Consider the following 25,843-nt stretch of genomic DNA (forward strand, 5'->3'; position numbering starts at 1 on the left):
GCCCTGATCTTGTCTGCACTGCCTCCCATGGTCGAATAGCTTGTACAGTGTGTAGCCTTGATCTTGTCTGCAATGCCTCCCATGGTCGAATAGCTTGGACAGTGTGTAGCCCTGATCTTGTCTGCAATGCCTCCCATGGTCGAATAGCTTGGACAGTGTGTAAAGTGCTGAATGTGCAATTGATTTTCATGCCAGTCCCATAGCTGCTGGATGAGGGCTGACCATTAGGGCTTTCAGGTCCCTTTGCCCATAATGTGAGGTGCACATGCAAGGATGAGGAGGACACTGGAAAGGGTACTCACCCTGACAACCCGAGTGAGGTTGTTGAACTTCTTCCGGCATTGCACAGGAGTCCTGGCAACCACGCTGTTGGAAGACACCCTGTTGGACACCTCCCTCCAGGCTTTCCGGTAGGCGCTGGGCAGCGGCCTCTTGCCACCTTCTGGGAACAAAACATGGCACCTGCGCTCCACTCCGCCAACCAGCACCCTCAGGTCTCCGTCGCTGAAGCGCTGCGCTCTCTCCCTGGCCTTCTTCATAGTCCTGGGCGTTGTACAGGTGAAGCTGAAGTGGTCAGGCCTAGGTTGAGGGCTGCAGTGTGCAGGGCGTGGCAGGCAAACAAATCCACCCTCCCCCTTTAAGAGATGACCGGCGCCAGAGTGTCTGCCGTCAATCAAGAACTCGCCGCACCTGCGCTGCGCCCGGCCTCGGGGGTATCGCTCAGCACCGCCGGCTTAGCACCTAAAGATAGTCGTGCATCGCCTGTTTTAGCGCAGCAGCAACCTCTTGGGGCGTTGCGACTGAATATCGGCGAAGGGGGCGCGACTTTGCGCCGGGCGCAAAATTTAGCGGCCGCCCGACTTTACCGCCCCAAAAGTGGCTATACTGAATTTCTAGGCCATAGTCTTATCTAATTGTGTACTGCATGTATAAAATGTAAGCCAGCTGTCTCCATCTTCCTGTGTAAAAGCCTAACCAGCTCCAGCTATCTGTGCACCGGGGTATGTTCCGTTTTTTGCCTTCCTTTCTTGCGGCCACCACCCACCCCCCCCGAGTCGCTCTGCTGACCAGTGCTGATTTTCTGACAACCGCCATCTCTTTGGTAAACATTCCTGCCCACTGACTCACTGGAGATAAAATCACAAGCCCTAAAAGCAGCTGAAGCTACAACGCTTCTGGTCTGCAAAAAACTTGCAGCCACTTGGAGCTTTGCACCTTCCAATCTCAGAGCAAGGTAAGTGTTCGGCCTTTGTCTTTTTCATAGTTATTCCAAGTATTTTAGGCTATTTTCTTGTTGTAGATCCAAAATCTTAGTCTTGTAATGTTGGCCTGCTGGGATGATTTATTTTTCTTTTCATTTTATGTTAACAGAAATCCCGAAATGCAGCGTGTCTGGGTTTTTGTGTGTTCCCTGCTCGTGTGCATCTTGTTGCTGGGCTGCTGCCGCTCGGTAAGTGAGTTCAATGCAATGTAACGCGGAGACGTGCTTTTGCTGTTAATTACCCCTCTCATCTTCTATGAAGAGACCCCAGACTCAAAAGTTACAGTCTGAAAGCAAAAGACATCGCGAACAATTTTTTTAATAAAATGTTTGTTCAGAACGTCTCTAACTAAAATAAGGTGACGTTGGAATAACCCTTTTGTAAAACAAAGAGAGTGGATGTGGATGGAAAGCTCTGCTGTGCCAGATGTTTTCTTTTGTGCAGCTGGGAATCGGGCACAGACATTCCACTGACAAACCACGCCGACCTCGGCTCTGCCTCCCCGCCCCCTATAACTCCCATCTGAACCTTGCACTGCCGGGAATGATTCACTCCGTTTGGCCACTGCCTTGAGCAGTCGCACCGGCAAGAGAGCAACATTCCGATCAAGGGATTGTCAGTACTTTAGGAAGACGAACTGTCCAGAATCATTTTTGTCTTAATTACGAGCAAGTCACGGAAGGTTTTCAACATAAAAAATGACCCACTTTCTTGCAGCTAATGTCACCATGTTATGGTCTGTTGTTTGATTCGGGCTGCTATTGATAGAAAATGTTCCACTTACGTATTCAGACATATAGTCATAGAGTCATAACGGCACAGAAGGAGGCCATTCGGCCCATCGAGTCCGTGCCGGCTCTCTCTAGAGCATCCAGTCAGTCCCATTCCCCCGCTCTATCCCCGTAGCCCTGCAAGTTTATTTCCCTCAAGTACCTATCCAGTCTCCCTGTGAAAACATTGAGCGTGTCCGCTTCCAACACTTCTGTCAGCAGCGAATTCCAGGTCATCACCACTCGCTGCGTAAAAAAGTTTTTCCTCACTTCCCCCCCTGTATCTCTTGCCTAAAACATTAAGGCCTAGAAATTCAGTTGTTAGCGCCTTAGGAGGAGGAGAAGTGGGGCGTTAAGCGGCTAGCGCCTGGGCGCGGCACGATCTGCGCCTCTCGCGAACTTCACTTAAGATTTAGCGGCGGCGCGAAACCGCAGCGCCCGCAGATCCTGACGTCATTTCATGGTGCAACGCCCTTGGTGCGCCCCGAACCGGAACTTCAGTGGCGCCACCCTTATGTGCGCCTGGCGCCCCCAGCGACTGGTAGAGGGGAATTAAAGGGGACTCCTCCTGCAGTATAAGTGGCAGCCATTTTGTTCCACTCCTTCTTTGTGAGAGATGGATATTTGGAGAGAGACAAAGGGAGAGAGCTTTCTGGTTTGACTCAACGCTTGCACAGGTACTTCTGGCTTCAGACCAGAGCTTTGCACTTGGATTTCACTTTCAGTGCCATAGCCTTGAGTTGCCACATATAATGGGGGCTGCAATGGGTGGAAACATTGGCTTTCTGCATTGCATTGAGAGGGATCAGAGACGCCGTGAGAGAGTGCCAGTCATGGCCAGAGGGAGAAGGGCCAACGGGCGTCGGCACAGGAGGCCTTACCCACCCATGGTATACCGCCAGCAGTTCTCATATCTGAACATGTCTGAGGAGCAGTGTGTTCGGAGGCTGCGATTCAGAAGGGAGGTGGTCACTGAGATCTGCCACCTGCTTCGCAGAGATCTCCAGCCACAGCTGAGGAGCAGGACGTCTCTGTCGGTGGCAGTGAAGATGACGGTGGCTCTCAACTTCTGTGCCACCGGCTCCTTCCAATCCGCTACTGGGGACATTGCCAACATCTCCCAGTTCGCGGTACATTGTTGCATCCACCAGGTGAACAATGCCCTTTTCAGAAGGAGACATCAGTACATCTCCTTCCCCATGACCCTGGACAAGCAGCAAGAGCGTGCAATGGGATTTGGAAGAATAGCGGGCTTCCCCATGGTTCAGGACGTAGAACTGATGAACCAGCAATGGTCAGGCCTTGCTTCAGGGCTGCAGTGAGCAGGACATGGCAGCCAAACAAGTCGACCCTTCCCCTTTAAGAGCTGACCGGCGCCAGCGTGTCTGCCTTCATTCAGAAACTCACCGCACCTGCGCTGCGCCCGCCCTCAGTGTTAGTGCCTCGGCACGCCAGCTTAGCACCTTATGATAGTTGTGCATCGCCTGCTTTAGTGCAGCAGCAACTTCTTGGGGCGATGCAACTGAATATCGGCGAAGGTGGCGCTAAGTTGCACCGGGCGCAAAATTTAGCAAATGCCCGGCTGTAGCGCCCCAAACGTGGCTATACTGAATTTCTAGGCCTAAATCTGTGTCCCCTAGTCCTTGTACCATCAACTAGTGGGAACAGCCTTTCCCTGCCTAGCCTATCCAAACCCGTAATAATCTTGTACACCTCTATCAAATCACCCCGCAACCTCCTTTGCTCTAATGAAAACAATGAAAACAAATCCAGCTTCTCCAACCTGTCCTTGTAGCGAAGATCCCCCATCCCCAGAACCATTCTGGTAAATCTCCTCTGCACCCTCTCAAGGGCCTTCACATCCTTCCTAAAGTGTGGTGACCAGAACTGGATGCAATACTCCAGTTGTGGCCTAACCAGTGCTTTATCAAGGTTCAGCATAACTTCTCTACTTTTGTGCTCAGTACCTCTATTTATGAAGCCCAAGATCCCATATGCTTTGTTAACCACTCTCTCAATATGTCCCGCCACCTTCAAGCACATTAACTCCCAGGTCCCTCTGTCCCTGCACACTCTTTAAAACTGTGCCATTAAGTGTATATTGCCTCTCCCTGTTCCTTCTGCCAAAATGCATCACCTCACACTTCTCTGTATTAAATTCCATCCTAAACATCAGTTGGGTGGAATTTTTAGCTTGGTACAACAGTCCTGGCAATGCCTTCCTCCGAGTTTTAAAAATGTATTTTCTCCATAACACCAGGAAAAAATGTTCAGTGTAGATTGGAGTGACTCCCCAATGACTGTAACCTTAATTCCTTTTTTCTGTTATAACGGGAGCTCTTACAGTTACAGAGATAGAGCTTCGTAAAAGTTGAGGTTAGGTTTACAGCTGTTTAACATTAATTTAAAAAATAGGGTTATAAACAAATTAAAGAAATATTAACTGCAGCGAGGGTCTAGCATCAAGTTATTCAATTAGATTTTTGCTTTCATTTTCCATAAATTAATAACCTGGAGACATGAGAAATCCCAAGATGGCAGCTGGGGAATTTAAATTCAGTTAATTAAATAATAAAAAGCTAGTATCAGTAATGGTAATCCATGAAACTACCGGATTGTCGCAAAACAAACATCTGGTTTCTATATTTAATGTCCTTTAGGGAAGGAAATCTGCTGTACTTAGTCTGGCCTATATGTGATTCCAGACCCACAGCAATGTGGTTGAGTCTTAACTGCCCTCTGAAATGGCCTAGCAAGCCACTTAGTTGTACCAAAACTGCTATGAGAAACAATAATGAGAATAAAATTGGATGGACCACCCAGCATCGACCTAGGTACTGGATTCGGACACGACAAAGGCACACTCTGCCCAGTCGACCCTGCAAAGTCCTTCTCGCCAACATCTGGGAACTTGTCTGTGGGACAGCTCTCCCAATTTTGGCACAAGTCAAGCAACAGCCTGACATAATCATACTTTTCAGCCAATGTCCCAGACTCCTCCATCACCATCCCTGGGTATGTCTAGTCCCACCGGCAGGACAGACCCACCAGAGTTGGTGGCACAGTGGCATACAGTCGGGAAGGAGTGGCCATGGGAATCCTCAACATTGACTCCAGACCCCATGAAGTCTCTTGACACCAGGTCAAACATGGGCAAGGAAACCTCCTGCTGATTACCACCTACCGCACTCCCTCTACTAATGAATCAGTACTCCGCCATGTTGAACACCACTTGGAAGACACACTTTAGGTGGCAAGGGCACAGAATGTACTCTGGGTGGGGTACTTCAATGTCCATCACCAAGAGTGGCTCGGTAACACCATAACTGACTGAGTTAGCCGAGTCCTGAAGGACATAGCTGCCTGACAAAGCCTACAGCAGGTGGTGAGAGAACCAACACAAGGGAAAAACCTACTTGACCTCGTCCTCACTAAGCTACCTGTCGCAGATATATCTGTCCATGACAGTATTGGTAGAAGTAACCGCCGCACAGTCCTTGTGGAGACAAGACCCGTCTTCACACTGAGGACACCCTCCATTGTATTGTGTGGCATTACCGCTGTGCTTAATGGGATAGATTCAGAACAGAACTAGCAGCCCAAAAATTGGCATCTATGAGGCGCTGTGGGTCATCAGCAGCAGCAGAATTGTATTCCACCACAATCTGTAACCTAATGGCCCAGCATATCCCTCACTCTACCATTACCATCAAGCCACGGGACCAACCGTGGTTCAGCGAGGGCTGTGGAAGAGCATGCCAGGAGCAGCACCAGGCATATCTAAAGTTGAGGACTACATGCATGCTAAACAGCAGAAGCAGCGTGCTATAGACAGAGCTAAGTGATCCCACAACCAATGGATCAGATCAAAGCTCTGCAGTCATGCCACATCCAGTCATCAATGGTGGTGGACAATTAAACAGCTAACAGGAGGAGGAGGTTCTATGAAATTCCCCATGTTCAATGATGGAGGAGCCCAGCACGTGAGTGCAAAAGACAAGTGTGAAGCATTTGCAACCATGTTCAGCCAGAAGTGCCAAGTGGATGGTCCACCTTGGGCTCCTCCTGAGGTCCCCACCATCACAAAAGCCAGTCTTCAGCCAATTTGATTCACTCCATGTGATATCAAGAAACAGCTGAGTGCACTGGATATGCTATGGCTATAGGCCCCGAAAACATCCCGGCTGTAGTACTGAAGACATGTGCTCCAGAACTAGCTGCATCTCTAGCCAAGCTATTCCAGTACAACACAGACATCTACCTGACAAAGTGTAAAATTGCTCAGGTATGTCCTGTCCACGAAAAGCAGGACAAATCTAATCCGGCTAATTACAGCCCCATCAGCCTACTCTCAATCATCAGCAAAGTGATGGAAGGTGTCGTCAACAGTGCTATCAAGCGGCACTTACTTACCAATAACCCGTTCATCAGTGCTCAGTTTGGGTTCTGCCAGGACCACTCGGCTCTAGACCTCATTACAGCCTTGGTCTAAACATGGACAAAAGAGCTGAATTCCAGAGGTGAGGTGAGAGTGACTGCACTTGACATCAAGGCAGCATTTGACCAAGTCTGACAACAATGAGCCCTAGTAAAATTGAAGTCAGTGGGAATCAGGGGGAAAACTCTCCATTGGCTGGAGTCATGCCTAGCAAAACGGAAAATAATTGTGGTTGTTTGGAGGCCAATCATCTCAGCCCCAGGACATCACTGCAGGAGTTCCTCAGGGCAGTGTCCTCGGCCCGACCATCCTCAGCTGCTTCGTCAATGGCCTTCCCTCCAACCTAAGGTCAGAAGTGGGGATGTTCGCTGATGACTGCACAGTGTTCAGTTCCATTCGCAACTCCTCAGATAATGAAGCTGTCCGTGCCCGCATGCAGCAAGACCTGGACAACATTCAGACTTGGGCTGATAAGTGGCAGGTAACATTCATGCGACACAATTGCCAGGCAATGATCATCTCCAACAAGCGAGAGTCTAACCACCGCCCCTTGATATTCAACGGCATTACCATCACCAAATTCCCCACCATCAATATCCTGCGGGGTCACCCTTGACCAGAATCTTAACTGAACCAACCACATAAATACTGTGGTATTTACAGGTCAAAGGCTGAGTATTCTGTGGCTCACCTCCTGACTCCCCAAAGCCTTTCCACGATCTACAAGGCACAAGTCAGGAGTACGATAGAATACTCTCCACTTGCCTGGATGAGCGCAGCGCCAACAACACTCAAGAAGCTCGACACCATCCAGGACAAACCAACCTGCTTGATTGGCACCCCATCCACCACCTTAAACATTCACTCCCTCCACCACCGACGTACCGTGGCTGCAGTGCGTACCATCTACAAGATGCACTGCAGCAACTCGCCAAGGCTTCTTCGACAAAACCTCCCAAGCTTGCGATCTCTACCACCTAGAAGGACAAGGGCGGCAAGTGCATGGGAACACCATCACCTCCAAGTCACACATCATCCTGACTTAGAAATGTATCACTGTTCCTTCATCATTGCTGGGTCAAAATCCTGGAACTCCCTCCCTAACAGCACTGTGGGAGTACCTTCACATCACAGACTGCAGTGGTTCAAGAAGGTGGCTCACCACCACCTTCTTAAGGGCAATTAGAGATGAGCAATAAATGTTGGCCTTGCCAGTGATGCTCACATCCCGTGAATGAATAGTAAAAATAAACTGAGTACAGAAATATTTCCCTATTTTCTCATGGCAGATTGTCGCGAAAGTAGGCGTTCTGAATGACTGTCTTGTTTGATTCTGTAGGCACCAGCTGACTGTCAACAGGAGCAGGAAAGACTACGGGCTCAAGTGAAAGCTCTGGAACTTCGGATCAAACAGCAGCAACTGCAGATTGAGCGCTTCACAAATGAAAGGGAAAATCTGCATGGCATTGGTGCTTCAAATGTTGATAAAGCTACTGATGAACTGGGAGGAAGAATACTTTTTGCAGGTCTCACATAACTTACTTTTAACCCTAAAATTTCTACAGGCATAAAGCTATGTTGATTGTAACTGAGATTAAAAAACTCAAATGCTGAAAGTCACTGTGATTAAAAATACCTCACAAATGCTGAAAATAAAGAAACAGAAAATACTAGAAATGCACAAAGCAGTCAGTGTATGAAAAAAGCTCAGGATATTTCAATTAAAATCCTTCATCAGCTCAGTAACATCTAGCACATAATTGGCAACCTGTTTAAAACCTGGTTGGAGGAAGTTCCATGTGATAATTATGTGTTAAAATCGATGAGTGGGTAATGACATTACCTTTCAAAATATATTGAAACTCTTAGTCAGGCAAAATCCATCTCATGAGTCAGCATTTGCCTGTGGTACCTGTTACACGTGAGTTGGCATTCCGATAACTGATTGAAATGTTAACCTGCCACAGGATGTTAGTTGAAAGAATAAAAAGATCCTGCTGTACAGTCTTGATGCGAGTCAGCATACAGTTTCCCACTGTGCTTTTTTTTTGGATTTGTTTATGGGATGTGGGCATCGCTGGCAAGGCCAGCATTTATTGCTCATCCCTAATTGCCCTTGATAAGGTGGTGGTGATCCGCCTTCTTGAACCGCTGCAGTCTGTGTGGTGAAGGTACTCCCACAGTGCTGTTAGGTAGGGAGTTCCAGGATTTTGACCCTGCGATGATGAAGGATCGGCGATGTATTTCTAAGTCAGGATGGTGTGTGACTTGGAGGGGAACTTGGAGGTGGTGGTGTTCCCATGCGCCTGCTGCCCTTGTCCTTCTAGGTGGAAGAGGTCGCGGGTTTGGGAGGTGCTGTCGAAGAAGCCTTGGCGAGTTGCTGCAATGCATCTTGTAGATGGTACACACTGCAGCCACAGTACGCCGGTGGTGGAGGGAGTGCCTTGTAGATGGTGGAAAGGCTTTGGGGAGTCAAACCGATGTCTTCCCAGCAACGTGTTCTCCTGAAGCCACAATAAGAGATATGTAGGCCAGATTTAAAGTTCTTTTCATAGTTATAAGAATTTAATGAAGGTTTAAGATTAAATTCCAATTGTAGAAAAAAATTAAGCATCCAGCTGTATAAGATGCCTTGGCTTTCTACCATGAATCATCTTCTACCATTGCTGTCTGTTCGTGGTCCCAAGCATCCAATCCCTCTGCAGGCATGCTTAATGGAGTTGTGTGGCTCTAGTCTCGGTGCTCCCAGCTGTATTAGAAGTCTAAAGTATGAGGTCATAGTGACAGCAGTGGCACCCCACAGTTCATTGTGTGCTCCCCTGCCTGTTGACCTTTCCAGCCCGGCTTCTGAATGTTCTCCATTGTAATCCAGTTTAATTTGTTAGTTCTGCATGAATCTAAATTGAAACGCAGTCACCTTTGAGTGTGGCCTGATTCAATGCACCGCACTGTCTGTTTGGAATCCCATCCTTTGTCAATAGATCATCATTCCTCCCACCAGGAAGCTTTGTACCCATGATTTGATTGGATAAATACTTGAAGGGGTAATAATTGCAGGGCTATGGGGAAAGAGCAGGGAAGTGGAGCTAATTGGACAGCTCTTTCAAAGAGCCAGCATGGGCACGATGGGCCGAATGGCCTCCTTCTGTGCTGTAAGATTCTATAATACTATATCCCCTTGCTCCGCCCGCATATCAAGTCCCTCTCCAACTAAGACAGTTATGCAGACCAGCAAGTTTTGATGTCCTGATTCAGCTCCATTGCCCCCCTGGTAGCAGCAGCTCCCCGATGTGTATCCCCACTCCAGTAACACACCTGCGTCCCTGCCTCCCAGCTCAGTTTAATTTGTGCCCACCCCCCTCAATTGAGGAAGTTATTACCCCCACCTGTGAAATGAATCCCCTCCCTTCCCCCCATTGAGAGAAATTCCCTGTCCTTACATCCCTTCACTATTTCCTCCTCTTCCACCCCCTCGTCCTCCCATTCTCTTTCCCTGTCGCCTTTCTCCCTCACCCCCAACCGCCTTCCTCACCCTTCCCCAGCCCTGTCCTCCTCTCTATTTCCTGTCCTTCTCCCTATCCCTCCACACTTATTCCCCCATCCTTCTACCTCCTCCCCTCCTCAGAAATAATACTAACTTAGCAAATTCTGGAATTTTATTTTTGATGAAGATTGTGCAGAGACCTACAACAGTGGAAATAGGCGAAGTGGATTTTACAGAATTCAGCCACTGGCATCTTCCACAAGCTTCCTTGCATACTGTGACATGACAGAAGGTGGAGGCTGGACTGTCATCCAGAGACGGACTGATGGCAGTGAAAACTTTGACAGGTTCAGTACTGTTTTTAAACGAATACCATTAGAATCTGTCAGACCAAAAAAGAGATTTAAAAAAAATGAAAAATAAAATAAACAAAAGAAAATCAGCATATGAACAATGTATCTGATGGATTTTTTTTGTTATATTACTGAGGTTACCCTATATAACTCACTCAAATGTTACTGATCCTTCTCTCTTATGGTAGAAGCTATCAACATTCCTTCCCAAATGATGCTAATCAAATTTTCTATCAAAATTTGGTTCAACCTGAAGTTGCTGTTATCAGAAATTAACCTTTGCACCCGTTACTAATTGAGCTGGAACTTTCATCGGAGTAAACTGTTTCTTAAGATGTGTTGCTTTGATTGAGTAACCTCCAAAACAAATTACAGGTACAATTGTTTTTACAAAAACAATGTAAGCATTTGAAATTTACTGTAAAATATAATGCACATTAAAATGCAATCAGTTATTTTAGGCACCCTGAACATAGAAGAGTAACTTATTAATTTGTACAAAATCACTTTTCATTGAAGTGGCAACTATAAAATAAATGCAACTTTTACAAAGGTCCAACTTCTATGGATTTTACAGTAGCTATCTCAATGGGAAAAGCCTCTGCCTGACAAACAGAGCTTTTAAAAGTAAATAACATTTCAGTTTATTATCTTTCACTAACACACTATCGGCACAATATGAGATTTGTGCTTTGTGACTAAAGATCGCTAATGAATGAAGAATTTGAATTTCTTTAACTTTTTGTTTAAAATTGGGTTTGATGACATCATTGATGGAACTGGTTTGGAGGAGTTTCTGATGCCCTATTATTGGAAGTAAACAGTAGTCAAATTTCCCATAAGAATCCTAACTGGTCGTTTCCAAATGCTCATTTGGAAATAATAATAAAATATAGGGTTAAAGAGATCTATTTCTCTCCTTTGGACTCAATCTGAGGCCTGTAATGTTCTGCCAGTATAACTTGACAGGATGTGAGGGATAAATTGTTGCAGAGGCGGTTGGAAACAGTGGGAATATGAGTAGCTGTTTTTGAATATGTGCCTCTGGAGCTGACAATGACACATACCTCATTTATATAGAATAGGATAGGAACATAGTAGAGACTATTATGATCAATCAGCTTAGTTCCAGTGAAAATATATTTATTTATTTATGTAATATATGGGGGTTTCATTGTCGTTAAGTCTATCCTGTTTAAATCAAAGGCCAAATTCAGCAAAAACAGATGATTAGGCACGTGTGATCTCTTAGCCTGCCTAAGGATCTGAGTTTGGCACTGCCAGTGGCCACTATTGACTTTAGTCATTGTCAGGACCAAGCAACATCCTCTTTTAACGGGAGTCTTGCTATTTCTAAATGGACAGGCACTACTTTGTTTACTTTACAGAGTCAGGTTAATTGGTGTGAAAGCCTCAGCATAAATGCCTTGAAACAGCCCGGTTTAATGATCGTACCTGTTGATTTGAATTCAACTCGCTCACTCTAGTAGTTCTGTCAAATGCTTCCAGATAGTTCCTCCAATTAAGCCTTCACTCACTGTTTGCAAAAATTGAAGAAATCAACAAAAATGGATAGAAAAATATATTTTTAAATTATTTTTTTACTGAAGGCTGGAGTCCCTTTTTAAGCCAAATAGCCAGTGTTAACACCTGAAATTAAAATGTTTATGTTTGGCTCCTTTATTTTCTCCTGAAATAATTGATCATTGCCATCAGCTGAAATTACTTTCAAGACACCATTGCAGACTGGTAAATAGCTATCTGCCCATGCCCACCCCACTCCCATCAGAATTTAAAGGGGTGTTGTAAACAGCCCAGAATCTCAGCAGAACCATATTCTTCTCCAAATTTCTGCCCCCGACAGAAATCTTATTTATCTTCCCAAAACCAGGAATTTTGGGGCAAAGATCTTTATTTTATAGGGTTACGAGTTAAATACAACTAATGCAGTTGATATGGTGTTTTCTTATCTAATGAATTATGGATGTTCAGGCATAATTAATAATGGATGCAGGTGTATAATTAATAATGGATGTGTATGTATATATATATATACACATACATAATTAATAATGCATGTGCCCTCTCGTCTAGCTTGAAGACAGACAAGACTACCACAGGCAGTTCATATGACATCACCCTATTATAACATAGATACATAGATACATAGCAGATAGGAGCAGGAGTAGGCCATTCGGCCCTTCGAGCCTGCTCCGCCATTCAATGAGATCATGGCTGATCATCCAAATTCAGTACCCGGTCCCTGCCTTCTCCCCATATCCCTTGATCCCTTTAGCCTTAAGAAATATATCCAACTCTTTCTTGAATATACTTAATGAACTGGCCTCCACCGCCCTCTGTGGCAGAGAATTCCACAGGTTCACCACTCTCTGGGTGAAGAAATTCCTCCTCATTTCAGTCCTAAATGGCTTACCCCTTATCCTTAGACTATGACCCCTGGTTCTGGACTCCCCGGCCATCAGAAACATCCTTCCTGCATCTAGTCTGTCCAGGCCTGACAGAATTTTATAGGTTTGGATGAGATCCCCTCTCAATCTTCTAAACTCCAGTGAGTATAAGCCCAATCAACCCAATCTCTCCTCATACGTCATTCCTGCCATCCCAGGTATCAGCCTGGTGAACCTTCGCTGCACTCCTTCCATGGCAAGAACGTCCTTCCTCAGGTAAGGCGACCAAAACTGCACACAATACTCAAGGTGTGGTCTCACCAAGGCCCTGTACAACTGTAGCAAGACACCCTTGTTCTTGTACTCGAACCCTCTTGCTACGAAGGCCAACATACCATTTACCTTCTTAACCGCCTGCTGCACCTGCATGCTTACCTTCAGCAACTGGTGTACAAGAACACCCAGGTCTCTTTGCACTTCCCCTTCTCCCAAACTATTGCCATTCAAATAATAATCTGCCTTCCTGTTTTTGCCACCAAAGTGGATAACCTCACATTTATCCACATTATAGTGCATTTGCCATGTTTCTGCCCAATCACCCAACCTGTCCAAATCGTGCTGGAGTTTCACGACATCCTCCTCACAGCATACCCTCCCCCCCAGCTTTGTGTCGTCTGCAAATTTGGAGATATTACATCCAATTCCCTCGTCCAGATCATTAATATATATTGTGAACAGCTGGGGTCCTAGGACCGATCCTTGCGGTACCCCACTAGTCACTGCCTGCCACTCGGAAAATGACCCGTTTATTCCAACTCTTTGCTTTCTGTCCGCCAACCAGTTCTCTATCCAAGTCAATACCTTGCCCCCAATCCCATGTGCCTTAATTTTGCACGCTAATCTCTTATGCGGGACCTTATCGAAAGCCTTTTGAAAGTCCAAATACACCACATCCACTGGTTCTCCCTTATCTATTTTACCAGTTACATCCTCAAAAAATTCCAGTAGATTAGTCAAGCATGATTTACCTTTTGTAAATCCATGTTGACTTTGTCCGATCCAGTCACTGCTTTCCAAGTGCTCTGCTATTCCATCTTTTGTAATGGACTCTAGCATTTTCCCCCCTACCGATGTCAAGCTTACCGGTCTATAATTCCCCGCCTTTTCTCTACCACCTTTTTTGAATAGTGGGGTAACATTAGCTACCCGCCAATCCATGGGTACCGTTCCAGAGTCTATCGAGTTCTGGAAGATGACCAGCAATGCATCTACTATTTGAAGAGAAAAATAGTCAAGCAAATAGTCAAATCCTGAGCTTATCAGCAGTTGAGTACTCAATCTTGCTTTGTACTAAATCATTTTCACAATTCAAGTAAGGTTTGGTTTACTGTCCACAGCATACGGATTTTCTATAAGGCAATAAATCCTGTTTTGAATTAACCCCAGCAGAGAATTGTATCTAAGCTTCCATTACTGGTTAGCCCTTTCTAATGCACACTGCTGTGTAGAAACATAGAAAACATAGAAAAATAGGAGTAGGAGTAGGTCATTCGGCCCTTCGAGCCTGCTCCGCCAGTCAATATGATCGTGGCTGATCCTCTATCTCAATACCATATTCCCGCTCTCTCCCCATACCCCTTGATGCCTTTTGTGTGTTAGCCTGTTTTACTTTTCATAAATAATGAAATATAATACAGTGCATACTTTTTATCTAGAGTCTGGTCTGATTACAAGAATGGTTTTGGAAACTTCCAATCTGTCAATGGAGAATATTGGATTGGGAATGACAACTTGAATTATCTTACATCACAGGGTAAGTATTCCAATATCTTTGTATATAATAAGCTGTACCATTTTCTAACTGAAATATAAATTGATGTTTCAGGTTACAATAGTCACCCTGATCTAGCAGCTTTCTCATGACAACAGAAAGCAAATCTACTGCCTTTAGAGTTTAAAACAAGGTGAACACTGCACACAGAGGATGCCCCTGTGTCCCTGGCACCCAGCATTGCTAAGGGCTTCAGAGGTGGATTAAGAGTTAAAAGGCTAATTTCCTGACTGTAGTCCATCTGGCACTTTTTTTATTTTTAAAATTGATTGTGCAGCAAAGTTAGGACCACTTATGCTCAGCGGGTTTCCATCCCTACTCCTGAGGCGGGCACCCCAGTTGTGCCATGAATAGCATAGGCTATGTAAAATATGTAAATGTCCCATCCCGGGAAAGTGGGCCAGGGTCAGCGGTGCTTCCATGGGGCAGGTAGAAGTTCTACCCTGCCCAGATCTTCCCCCAAAAGCCCTCCAGTGAAATTTCTGGCCTGTCACGTTATAAAAATATCATCAGAGAAATTAGTGTTCTGACTTCTCTCCCTCAGTGGCACGAAAGAGTCTCCGACTCTAATTCACTCTTTTTCAGCATTTCAAAACTCCTTACCATCCCCACTCCTTCCTTCTTTAGACAATATTAAGGATATTAAAACCCCACCTTGGCATCAAAATATCACAACTTTCTAATATATATTGTCTTCTCTTTTACTCTTTTCAATTTTGTTTTTATGACAATCCACAGCTGCATGGACACTTTTACTGATATCAGCTTTTTTTATTTCCAGATTATTTTTTAAAATCTGAACTCAATTCTCAAACTGCAATGATGAGATTTGAATCCAAATTCTCTGGATTATTGGTGCAGTAACATAGCCACTACTCTACCCTTCTCCTGCAGTCCATAGCAATGCTGGGCACCAGGATGCACAGGCATCTCTTACACGCAGCAGTGCTGTGACACAAATGACAGAAAATATGTTGCATGATGTAATCCTAGCTTTAGCCTCCCATTGTAATACACTCACCCATATTTGGGTAGACATACAAGAGGCAACTTTATTCCTCAGGCAGAAAGCCAGTAGACGCATGGGTCACCAGCCCAGGAGTCTCCATGGACGGCCTGGTCGATACTAACTGCTGGGTCTCATTTACATCCCACTGGCCAGCTGCCCACCTGAAAGAGCATAAAGTGCAGGCAAAGATTGGGCAGCCACCGACCATCACTCAGGGAAGTTAAGGGTGGGTTCGGCAAGGTTTTGCATTTGGCAAGGGGGAGGGGAACCAAGAATGGCAGATGCCCAGACTTCCCTCATGGGGCCTGGTGGGGCACTCCTGTTCCTGACCCCAAAAAGGAAAGTATAAAACTTATCTTATAGGGCCTCTATTTCTTCACTGACAGGTTTTACTGGGCGCCCCGCTCAGTACGCCACTAAAATGCCTTTGGGGTCCTATGTACATCATAGGACTCCGATTTGCATGTATTCATGAGGCTCTTGCTTGAGCCAGACGGGCGCCTCAGCCGCTGGCAGAAACAGCGGCATTAATCCTGCTGCAGAGTGGGAATGGAGCGGCAAATACAGCTGCCTGATTTCAACTCCCAATCTGCTCAGTTTCCACCAGGCGGAGGGAGTTAAACTTTCCCCTATTATATGTTCATTGTCACTTTAGGTGGAAGTGGTATTGGGTGGCAGGGGACGATTGGAACAGCTCCCTGCCTGCTCACATTACACCACATAACTAAATAGGAAAATTGGTCATGTCTGGTCATCCTCATGCCATTGTGTCAATATGTGATAGGTCTTGTTCAGCTTATTACCTTTATGTGCCAAACGGGCTTATATGATGGTTATCTGTTTGTCTAAGGAACAATGGGGTAAATCTTGACTTTTTGTGATAGTGTAAAATGGGTGATAGCGAATTGTTAGCCCATTTTACATCTCTCTCGATTTTTATTTCCATTGAAGTCTTTCAATATCTTCAATATGGCAATTTCAACATAGGATTGAGAATGGGAAAAGATGGAGCAATATGATGAAAAAATCATTTGAATGCAGATAAAATTAAACATACATGACTGCTTCTGAGTCACCAGGATTACTCAAAATATTTTATTCTTTTGATCATTTTGTTGAATGCATATTGCTTACTAAGGGTTGGATTATTTCTACCACTGATACCCTACCCCAAAAAGTGTTTTGGAGATTTTCCTCTGCTCCCACTGAATATAGATATCTTTGGCCACCACATCCTCACCCCACTACATGGAAATGATAGTGGGTGGTGGGAGTGGGGAGCATGACTTGCTACAGTGTCCCATTTTGTGATAGCGGGGATGGGGCCTAGTTTGCTGCAGGGCTCCATTGCCCTCCCCTACCCCCATGGCTTACCTCATGAAATGAACCCCCCACTGGAAGAGCCACTAAGGCCTGGCCTGGTCTGGCCAAATTTGGAGGACACAAGCAAGCTGTAAGCAATTTGAAAAAAGTGTATCTTAAGTATATATTTCATTAAAGTTTTTATTTTAATGTTTCTTTCAGTTTTTCTTCAAACCTTTTTAAGTATTTTAATTATAGGAACATAGGAACAGGAGTAGGCTATTCAGCCCCTCAGGCCTGTTATACTATTCAATGAGATCATGGCTGATCTGTGTCCTTACGCCACCCACCTGCCTTGGCTCCATATCCCTCAATACCAATGGCTAGCAAAAATCTATCGATCACAGATTTAAAATTCTATTTAATAATTTAGCAATATAACCCAATGTACCTGAGGGTACAGCGTAGGTAAATAGAAACATAGAAACATAGAAGATAGGAGCAGGAGTAGGCCATTCGACCCCTCGAGCCTGCTCCGCCATTCAATGCGATCATGGCTGATCATCCAAATTCAGTACCCTGTCCCTGCTTTCTCCTCATATCCCTTGATCCCTTTAGCCTTAAGAAATATATCCAACTCCTTCTTGAATATATTTAATGAATACGCCACAAAGATGCCAGAGATGGGAAACTATATTTATAAGATGAGATTGGAAATACTCAGACTATTTCCATTGAAACAGAGAAGAATAAGAGATTTAATAGAGGTTTTAAAATTAAGGTTTATCCTGAAGTAAATAGAGAAAAACTACTTCCTCTAGTTGGGGAAGTCATTGATGATAGATCATCAATTTACAGTTATCACTAGAAGAGAGGTTAGGAAACATTTCTTTGCATATTGGAGCATGGAATGGTTGAGGCAGAGACATCTTTTAAGGGAAAATTAGATAAATATTTGAAGTAGAGGAAGATAAATAACTGAAGAGAGCGGGACAGTGGAAAAGAGCTGGCCCAGACATAATGGGCCAAATGGCCTCCTTTTGTACTGTAAATCTTTATGGTTCTATTCAGTGAAGGTGCACAGAGGAAAATTGGGTTACACCAATGGATGGAAGTACAGTTTTGGCGTTATTTCGGCAGTACTGGGGAAAATCTAGCCAGCAGAAAATTGGGTTTTGATTAGGTTGTTCATGTGAAAAAATATTGGTGCAGACTTAGCGGGGCAAATGTTTCTGTGTTGTAACATTCTATGATTTTATGAATGTCAAAAATTGGCAGCACAACCAGAATAACACAACCCAAATGTTGAAGCTTAACAATACAGCCAGTCAACCGTTAAAAATAAAAAAAGTCCTGTATTTATTATTTAGAAAAGTAGCATTTGGCTGGGAGTTTATTATTGACTATGGCAAAACCAAGGGTGCCAACGGCACAGAAAAACTGAAAATATTAGAAATCTGAAATTATAGCATTTTCTTTATTCCAGGGTCTCATGACTTAATAAACTAATGAAGCTGTTAGATTTACTTATTTGTCCATGTTGACATTATGGTTAGGCACCACAGAAATGATCAAAAATGTCCAACATTGACAACCTGTCAATGTAATAATTGTAAACCAGACTCTTTTGCTTTATCACTAGATGTAATAAGTAGTCTATTATAAGGGGGGGGTTTGGAGATTTTCTTTTTAGCAGAGGATTTTTAGGACAGAATGTCTTACTGGAAACAGTAGTCAAAGCAGAATCCATCATTGTTATTGAAAGGGAAGTGGATAAATATTTGAAAAAGAAAAATGTTGAAGGGTATGGGAAAGGGCAGGGGAATGGGATTAAGTGAATAGCTGTTTCAAAGAGCCACAGCAGGCATGATGGGCCAAATGGCCATCTTCCATGTCGTAAAATTACAATTATTTTATAGTTACAAAACGAGTTTAAAGATATCTTGGACAGAACACTACCCTGTATTTGTAATACTGTATATTGACAAGCTATCTAAATTGAATTCCTTTGATTCTTTCTACAATTGGTTTCACTGGACATTTGAGGTCAAATATCTCTGTTGATTAAACTGATTTTTTTGTTGTTAAAATTATCTGCAGGAGAAATTTAACCCCTGGGACTTGTGAGGTGGCCTAACACTGAACACACCAACACCCAGTTGTGGTTTGAGGACAAACCAGGCTTGCTTAAATACTTTGTATTCCAAAGTTTTAGTTTTAAACTTTGCAATTTGAATAAGGCTACTAGATTATGGATTAGGAATTGCACCTGGAAAATCATGGCTCAAGAAATAATATAAACACTGTACTATTTTGAAACTGAAATAGATGACAGCCAAGTTAATCCAGGATTCTCATTTGACAGACCGAAAGGATAGAGGGAAAATTCAACTTTTCATTTTTTCCTTCTATCAGGAGACTATGCTGTGAAATTTGATCTCACTGACTGGGATGGTGGAAAACGCTATGCACAGTACAAAAGTTTCAAAGTTCACAATGAGCAGGTAAGGACTAGTAAATGACTGGGATAAGCAAATTTACTTGTGTGTTTTTTGCTCTTTTTTTGGTTATAGTCGTTAATATTGTACCAGTTTACATGGGTGAACTGGAAGCAAGCTTTTAAATTTGGATTTGTTTCCCTGACGATCTTTTTATGGGCATTGAGAAGGAGCATGTGCTGTCAAGTGATCTAAACAGCAGCTTTGTCAAAAATCTATCAATTTTGTTCATGGATTAGATTAATCCAAATGTATTACCAGAGCTACCAGGCCACTTCATGTAATGGTTAAAGACAAAGTGACAACAACAAGTTGCATTCATGTAGTACCTTTAATGTAGAAAACCTCCCTTCTAATCCAATTACCCTCCCTCCAGAACACAACTATGCTCCCTTCCGGCCTGATCGCACCCCTTCCCGATCTTCTTTAACCACTTACCTGAGGGCTGCTGCGGCCCGATCTTTCATTCCTCTTTGTCGATGAGCTGCCTGGGGTTGCCTACCAAGGGTCCACAGCTCACTGGTGTAAGTTAAATGAGGCCGATTCATTCAGGTGCAGGGATTGATTGCTGCACCCCATTTGCATCAACCTGCGAACCCCATTATTTCTTGATCAGGAGATCAGGTTGAGAACCTGCAGCTAGACCTGTTGCATGGTTGACTTGCAGAGCTGCCCTTGTTGACTTGTCTTCTATCTGCTCACCTTTTAATCCTTGTTCTGAGAAGCTGCATATCTGACAATCAAGGTCAGATCAAAACTTTACCCTCCACAGAATCCTGGATCTGATACATGGCCAAATTGTCTGTGGCACAGCACATTTCAGTGGTTTCGTATGGCACTGTGTTGAGCTTGGGTTCGACAGGCTTTGGTATCATTCTTACTCATGGAAATTGTTTTGGATCTATTCTTTCTAATCTATTCTTCATTTATTTCTTTTTATTTCACAGAATTTATACCAGTTAAGTTTTGGTGCATATTCTGGAACTGCAGGAGACTCTCTGAGTGGTACTTATCACCCAGAGGTTGCATGGTGGGCCAATCACAATGGCATGAAGTTCAGCACAAAGGACAGGGACAATGACCGTTATGAGGGCAACTGTGCAAAGGAAGATAGTGCTGGATGGTGGTTTAACAGGTTTCTGAAAAATTAATTATTTTTGAAGTACAGTACAATGAATTTTAGTTCATCTATTATCGGCAGTCGTGTTAGACCAGAATTCTCCAGGTTTTACATCTGCTGCTTTTTAAGAGGGTGATTTCCATCCATTATACCACAGCACACAACAATGTCTGTGCCACATTGAAAGTTAATTTTGCAATAGACAAATACTGGAGCCATACTAACCGAAACTTTTTGTTTGAAGCTGGGGAGTTAAAAATCTACATGTAAACTGAAGAATCGTTCCTCCATTTTGCTCTTTTACAGCAAAAACTGCAAGAGAATAAATGTAATATTTCCCAGAGAATGATACTTAGGATATTCCACTGGGTGGTGGTGTCTGCAGTATTTAAGGCACTGGCAGGATGTAAGCTGCGGCTTATTTTACGGACTGTCATTCAACAACCATTGAATTACTAATTTGGAAAGAGTGGGAATTCGGAGAAGAGGGGGAAGGAATTGTTGCTTTTTGCCTACACTACTTGTAGTGCTTTGTGTTACAGGTAGATAATTAATTTCAGTACCCTTAACTTAATCTAGATCAAGTAAGTAGTCAAGAAACTATACTGTGAACTAAGTTACCTAATTCAAATTCAATTAAATGTAATTAAATAAAACAAGGTCATATAGGGATGGCAGTGCAGGTGGTGTGCCTCAACTGCAGCATGTGGGAGTTTGTGGAGAGCATTGTGATCCCGGACAACCACGTTTGCAGTAAGTGCCTGCATCTTGAGGAACTTCAGCTCAGGGTTTTTGAGCTGGAGTCTGAGGTGCAGACATTGTGGGGCATCAGGGATGGGGAGAGTTACCTGGACACTTTGATCCAGGAGGCAGTCACATCCCTTAGGTTAGGTTGTGGTACAGGCCTGGTTAGTGGTCAGGGAGAGGGACAGGAGGGTGTGATTGCAACTCAGGCAGGTAAGGGGACCCCAGGTGCAGTGCTGGAGGAGCCTCAGCCTTTGCCTTATCCAACAGGTATGAGGTTCTTGCTGCCTGTGTGGATGAGGGAAAAGCCTGCAGGATGGTATGAGCAAGCTGACCATGGCACCATGGTTCAGGAGGCCATTCAAGTGGGGGGAGTGAAAGGGAATGTAGTTGTGGTAGGGGACAGTATAGTCAGGGGGATAGATACTGTTCTCTGCAGCAGCTTCTGAGATTTCCGAAGGTTGTGTTGCCTGCCCGGTGCCAGGGTTAAAGACATCTCCTCGTGGCTGGAGTAGAACTTGGAGTGGGAACAGGAGGATCCAGTTGTCGTGGTCCACGTAGGAACCAACGACATAGGTAGAACTAGGAATGAGGTTCTGCTGAGGGAGTTTGAGGAGCTAGGATCCAAATTAAAAAGCAGAACCTCAAAGGTAATAATCTCCGGATTGTTACCTGAGCCACGCGCAAATTGGTATAGGGACAAACAGATTAGAGGTTCAAATGTTTGGCTCAAAGAGTGGTGTGGGAGGAAGGGGTTTCAGTTCATGGGGCACTGGAACCAGTAATGAGGAAAGAGGGAGCTGTTCTGTTGGGACGGGCTCCACTTAAACCGAGCATGGACCAGTGTCCTGGCGAACCGAATAACTAGGGCAGTAGCCAGGGCTGTAAACTAATGAAGCGGGGAGGATTCAGGAAAGAGTACATTTAAAAGCAGCAAGAGAAATGTCAAGGCTCTAGAGCAGAGTAGAGTTTTGGGTAAAAATAAGCAGAGTGGGTCAGGAAGGGACAGAGAGAGTAACAAAGGTAAATAAGGCATCAGTGACTAAGGTGACATCAGGGAAAAATAGAAATAAGTCAAAGCTAAAGGCACTATATCTGAATGCGCGAAGCATTCGCAACAAAATAGATTAATTAATAGCACAGATTGAAATTAACAGGTTTGATCTAATAACCATTACAGAGACATGGTTGCAAAGTGCCCAAAGTTGGGAACTAAATATTCCAGGATCTTAACTTTTAGAAGAGATAGGCAAAATGGAAAAGGAGGAGGGTTAGCCCTGATAATAAAGGATGGGATAAAGAGAGTAGAGAGAAAGGATCTTAGCTCTGAAAATCAAGAAGTAGAATCAGTTTGGGTGGAGCTAAGAAACAGCAAGGGGCAGAAAACATTGATGGGAGTTGTTTATAGGCCCCCTAACAGTAGTTGTAATGTAGGGCAAAGTCTAAATCAGGAAATTAGAGGTGCATGTAACAAGGGTAATACAGTGATCATGGGGGACTTTAATACGTATAGACTGGGCAAACCAAATTTGCAGTAATAGTGTGGAGGATGAAATCATGGAATGTATGCAAGTTAGTTTTCTAGATCAGTATGTTGAGGAGCCAACTAGGGAAGAGGCTATTTTAGATCTAGTATTGTGCAATGAGAAAGGGTTTATTAACAACCTTGTAGTAAAGGGGCCTTTAGGGAAGAGTGACCATAATATGATAGAATTTTATATTGAGTTTGAAAGTGATTTTGTTAAATCTGAAACTAGGGTCTTAAATTTAAACAAAGCAAACTATGTAGGCATGAGGGGCAAGTTGGTTAAGGTAGATTGGGAAACTACATTAAAAGGTATGATGGTAGAGAAGCAATGGCTAGCATTTAAAGAATTAATACGTAACTTACAACAAAGATACATTCCTTTAAGGCACAAAAACCCCACAGGAAAAGTGGTCCAACCGTGGCTAACAAGAGAAGTTAAAGATAGTATCAGATCAAAGGAAGAGGCTTATAATGTTGCCAAAAAGAGCAGCAAGCCTGAGGATTGGGAGGATTTTAGAATTCAGCAAAGGACGATCAAGGAATTGATAAAGAAAGGGAAAATAGAATATGAGAGTAAACTAGCGAGAGACATAAAAACAGACTGTAAAAGCTTCTATATGTAGGTATATAAAAAGGAAAAGATTAGCAAAAATAAATATAGGTCCCTTACAGGCTGAGACAGGAGAAATTATAATGGGGAATAAGGAAATGGCAGAGAAATTAAACAAATACTTTTTCTCATCGGTGTCAGGATGGGGGCGGGTCAGCTGGTTTCCGGTATCCAGTCCCACCCCCAGCTGCCTCCACTCTGCAGACATGATTTTCCCTTGATTGGCTTTGTTAAGCCTGCCCCTGCGGGCTTACCAGCCAATTAACAGGAAACAGGGTCTGATGATGTCATTTGATGATGCGTCATCTGCCGGTTTCCTTAAAGGGACCATGCACAATTTTATTTTGACAGTTGATTTTTCAGTGTTTGACAGCATTGAGGTGCTGAAAACACTGAAAATCACTGCACAAAGGTGAACTCTTGCAGCCAGACTCTCCAATGACACCCTCCATATGCTCTATCTACTTTATCACTTCCCCATCTCACTAGCCACCCCTCACACTCCCCCTCATTCTGCTGCAAGCATACCAACTAACAACACACAAGGGTGGGCACTTGAGAGGTTTAGCCAATGTCCATGTGGAGTTTCTGGTAATGTGTTGTCATACAGTGAAATCTCTTTTTCAAAAAGTGCCCCTTATTGGACAGATCTGAGCGCACATTGAGAAGTGTCTTACTGAGTTCCAGTGATTGTTCAGTCATAACTTCCCCCCCCCCCGCCCCCCACCCCCACACTCACACCCCGCCCCGCTATAGTGATGTGTGTGCATGGAATGGCTTGGACATTAAAGGGATGCTTCACGGTGCTGGTGTGGGATGGTGTCAACCTGGCGCATTATATGGCAGCCAGGGTTTACGGCATCAAGTGAAGAAAGTCTGGCCTTGTTGATGCCATCGCTGGCCTCCCGGCCAGCAATTTTGTCAGGGGCTGATACCGTGTGTCCTGTGCCGCATCAGGTGATGGCGGTGAAGGTTGGTGATGTTGGTGTTGAGGATGATTGTGGAAGGATTCGGAGGACCAAGGTCTGATTGTTTCATTGGCTCCAATGTTGCTGGAATAGATGGCAGTTGCAGGTGAGATGACAGAAGCGATCTGTCACTGGTGAGAGAGGTTCTCCCAATGAGGTGGCACTGGACCTACAGTTGGATTTAAAAACTTGTAAGCTAAAGAAATCTGTATATGTATAAAGAACACACTAACCAACATTTTCTTTGCTCTGAAACTCACCATGTGCAACATGGCATCCTTGACACCACTTCTGCAGCTGTCATCTTTTCACAAACATCAGAACAGACTCACAACATGCCACACTTACCTGGCGTGTTGTCCGGACGTCGTAAAACCCGACCTAGAATCTGGAAAATTGAAAAAGACCCTGAAAACTGCTCACAAGTACCTGTTAATAGGCAGTTAATTGCCTTTAATCTGTTTCCCGCCGCTAGGTGTCGGGTCCATTTGCAAATCGGGGACCCGACACTTAGGAAGGTTGCGTGGAGGTGGGATGACGGCGGGTTCCGAACCCGCTGTCAATCAAAATGACTTTAACCTCTGACCCGCCTCCAAACCCGCCCTCTGAGCGCAGGCAAAATCGCAGCCTTTGTGTCTGTCCTCATGGAAGAAGATGCAAAAAACTTCCCAGAAATAGTGGGAGAACCAAGACTCTAGCGAGAATGAGGAACTGAAAGAAATTAGTATTAGTAAAAAAATAGTTCTGGAGAAATTAATGGGACTGAAAGCCAATAAATCCCCTGGACATCATGGCCTACATCCCAGGGATTTGAAAGAAGTGGCTATAGAGATAGTGGATGCATTGGTTGTCATTTTCCAAAATTCCATAGATTCTGGAACGGCTCCCACAGATTGGAAGGTAGCAAATGTAACCCCACTGTTTAAGAAAGGAGGGAGAGAGAAAACAGGGAACTACAGACCAGTTAGCCTGACATCAGTAGTAGGGAAAATGCTAGAATCTGTTATTAAGGATGTGGTAACAGGGCACTTTGAAAATAATAATAGGATTGGGCAGAGTCAACACGGATTTATGAAAGGGAAATCGTGTTTGACAAATCTGTTAATCGTGTTTGACAAATCTGTTAGTGTGCTTTGAGGTTGTAACTAGCAGAATAGATAAGGGGGAACCAGTGGATGTGGTGTATTTAGATTTTCAGAAGGCATTCGATAAGGTGCCACACAAGAGGTTATTAAACAAAATTAGAGCTCATGGGAGTGAGGTTAGCATGGAATGAGGATTGGCTAATGGACAGAAAACAGAGTAGGGATAATCGAGCCATTTTCGGGTTGGCAGGCTTTAACTAGTGGGGTACCACAAGGATCAATGCTTGGGGCTCAGCTATTCACAATCTACATCAATGATTTGGATGAGGGGACCAAATGTAATATATCCAAGTTTGCTGATGATACAAAGCTGGGTGGGAATGTAAGTTGTGGGGAGGATGCAAGGAGGCTTCAAGGGGATATAGACAAGCTA

The 25,843-nt window shown here is 44.2% G+C and overlaps 1 protein-coding gene across 1 annotated transcript; it reads left to right on the forward strand.

Annotated features, from left to right (window-relative positions):
- Positions 1-1,058: 1,058 nt before the first annotated feature.
- On the forward strand, positions 1,059-20,733 carry LOC147117342 (fibrinogen-like protein 1). Its single transcript, XM_085988263.1, has 7 exons — positions 1,059-1,234; positions 1,372-1,450; positions 7,810-7,996; positions 10,142-10,301; positions 14,431-14,528; positions 19,273-19,361; positions 20,303-20,733. The coding sequence occupies exons 2-7, from the start codon at positions 1,382-1,384 to the stop codon at positions 20,504-20,506; spliced, it is 807 nt and encodes a 268-aa protein (XP_085844389.1). The 5' UTR covers positions 1,059-1,234; positions 1,372-1,381; the 3' UTR covers positions 20,507-20,733.
- The last annotated feature ends 5,110 nt before the right edge of the window (positions 20,734-25,843 follow it).

This window comes from Somniosus microcephalus, chromosome 5 (assembly GCF_052327205.1).
Source record: "Somniosus microcephalus isolate GS21.2 chromosome 5, FLI_Smic_1.0, whole genome shotgun sequence".
NCBI classification, from domain to species: Eukaryota; Metazoa; Chordata; class Chondrichthyes; order Squaliformes; family Somniosidae; genus Somniosus; species Somniosus microcephalus.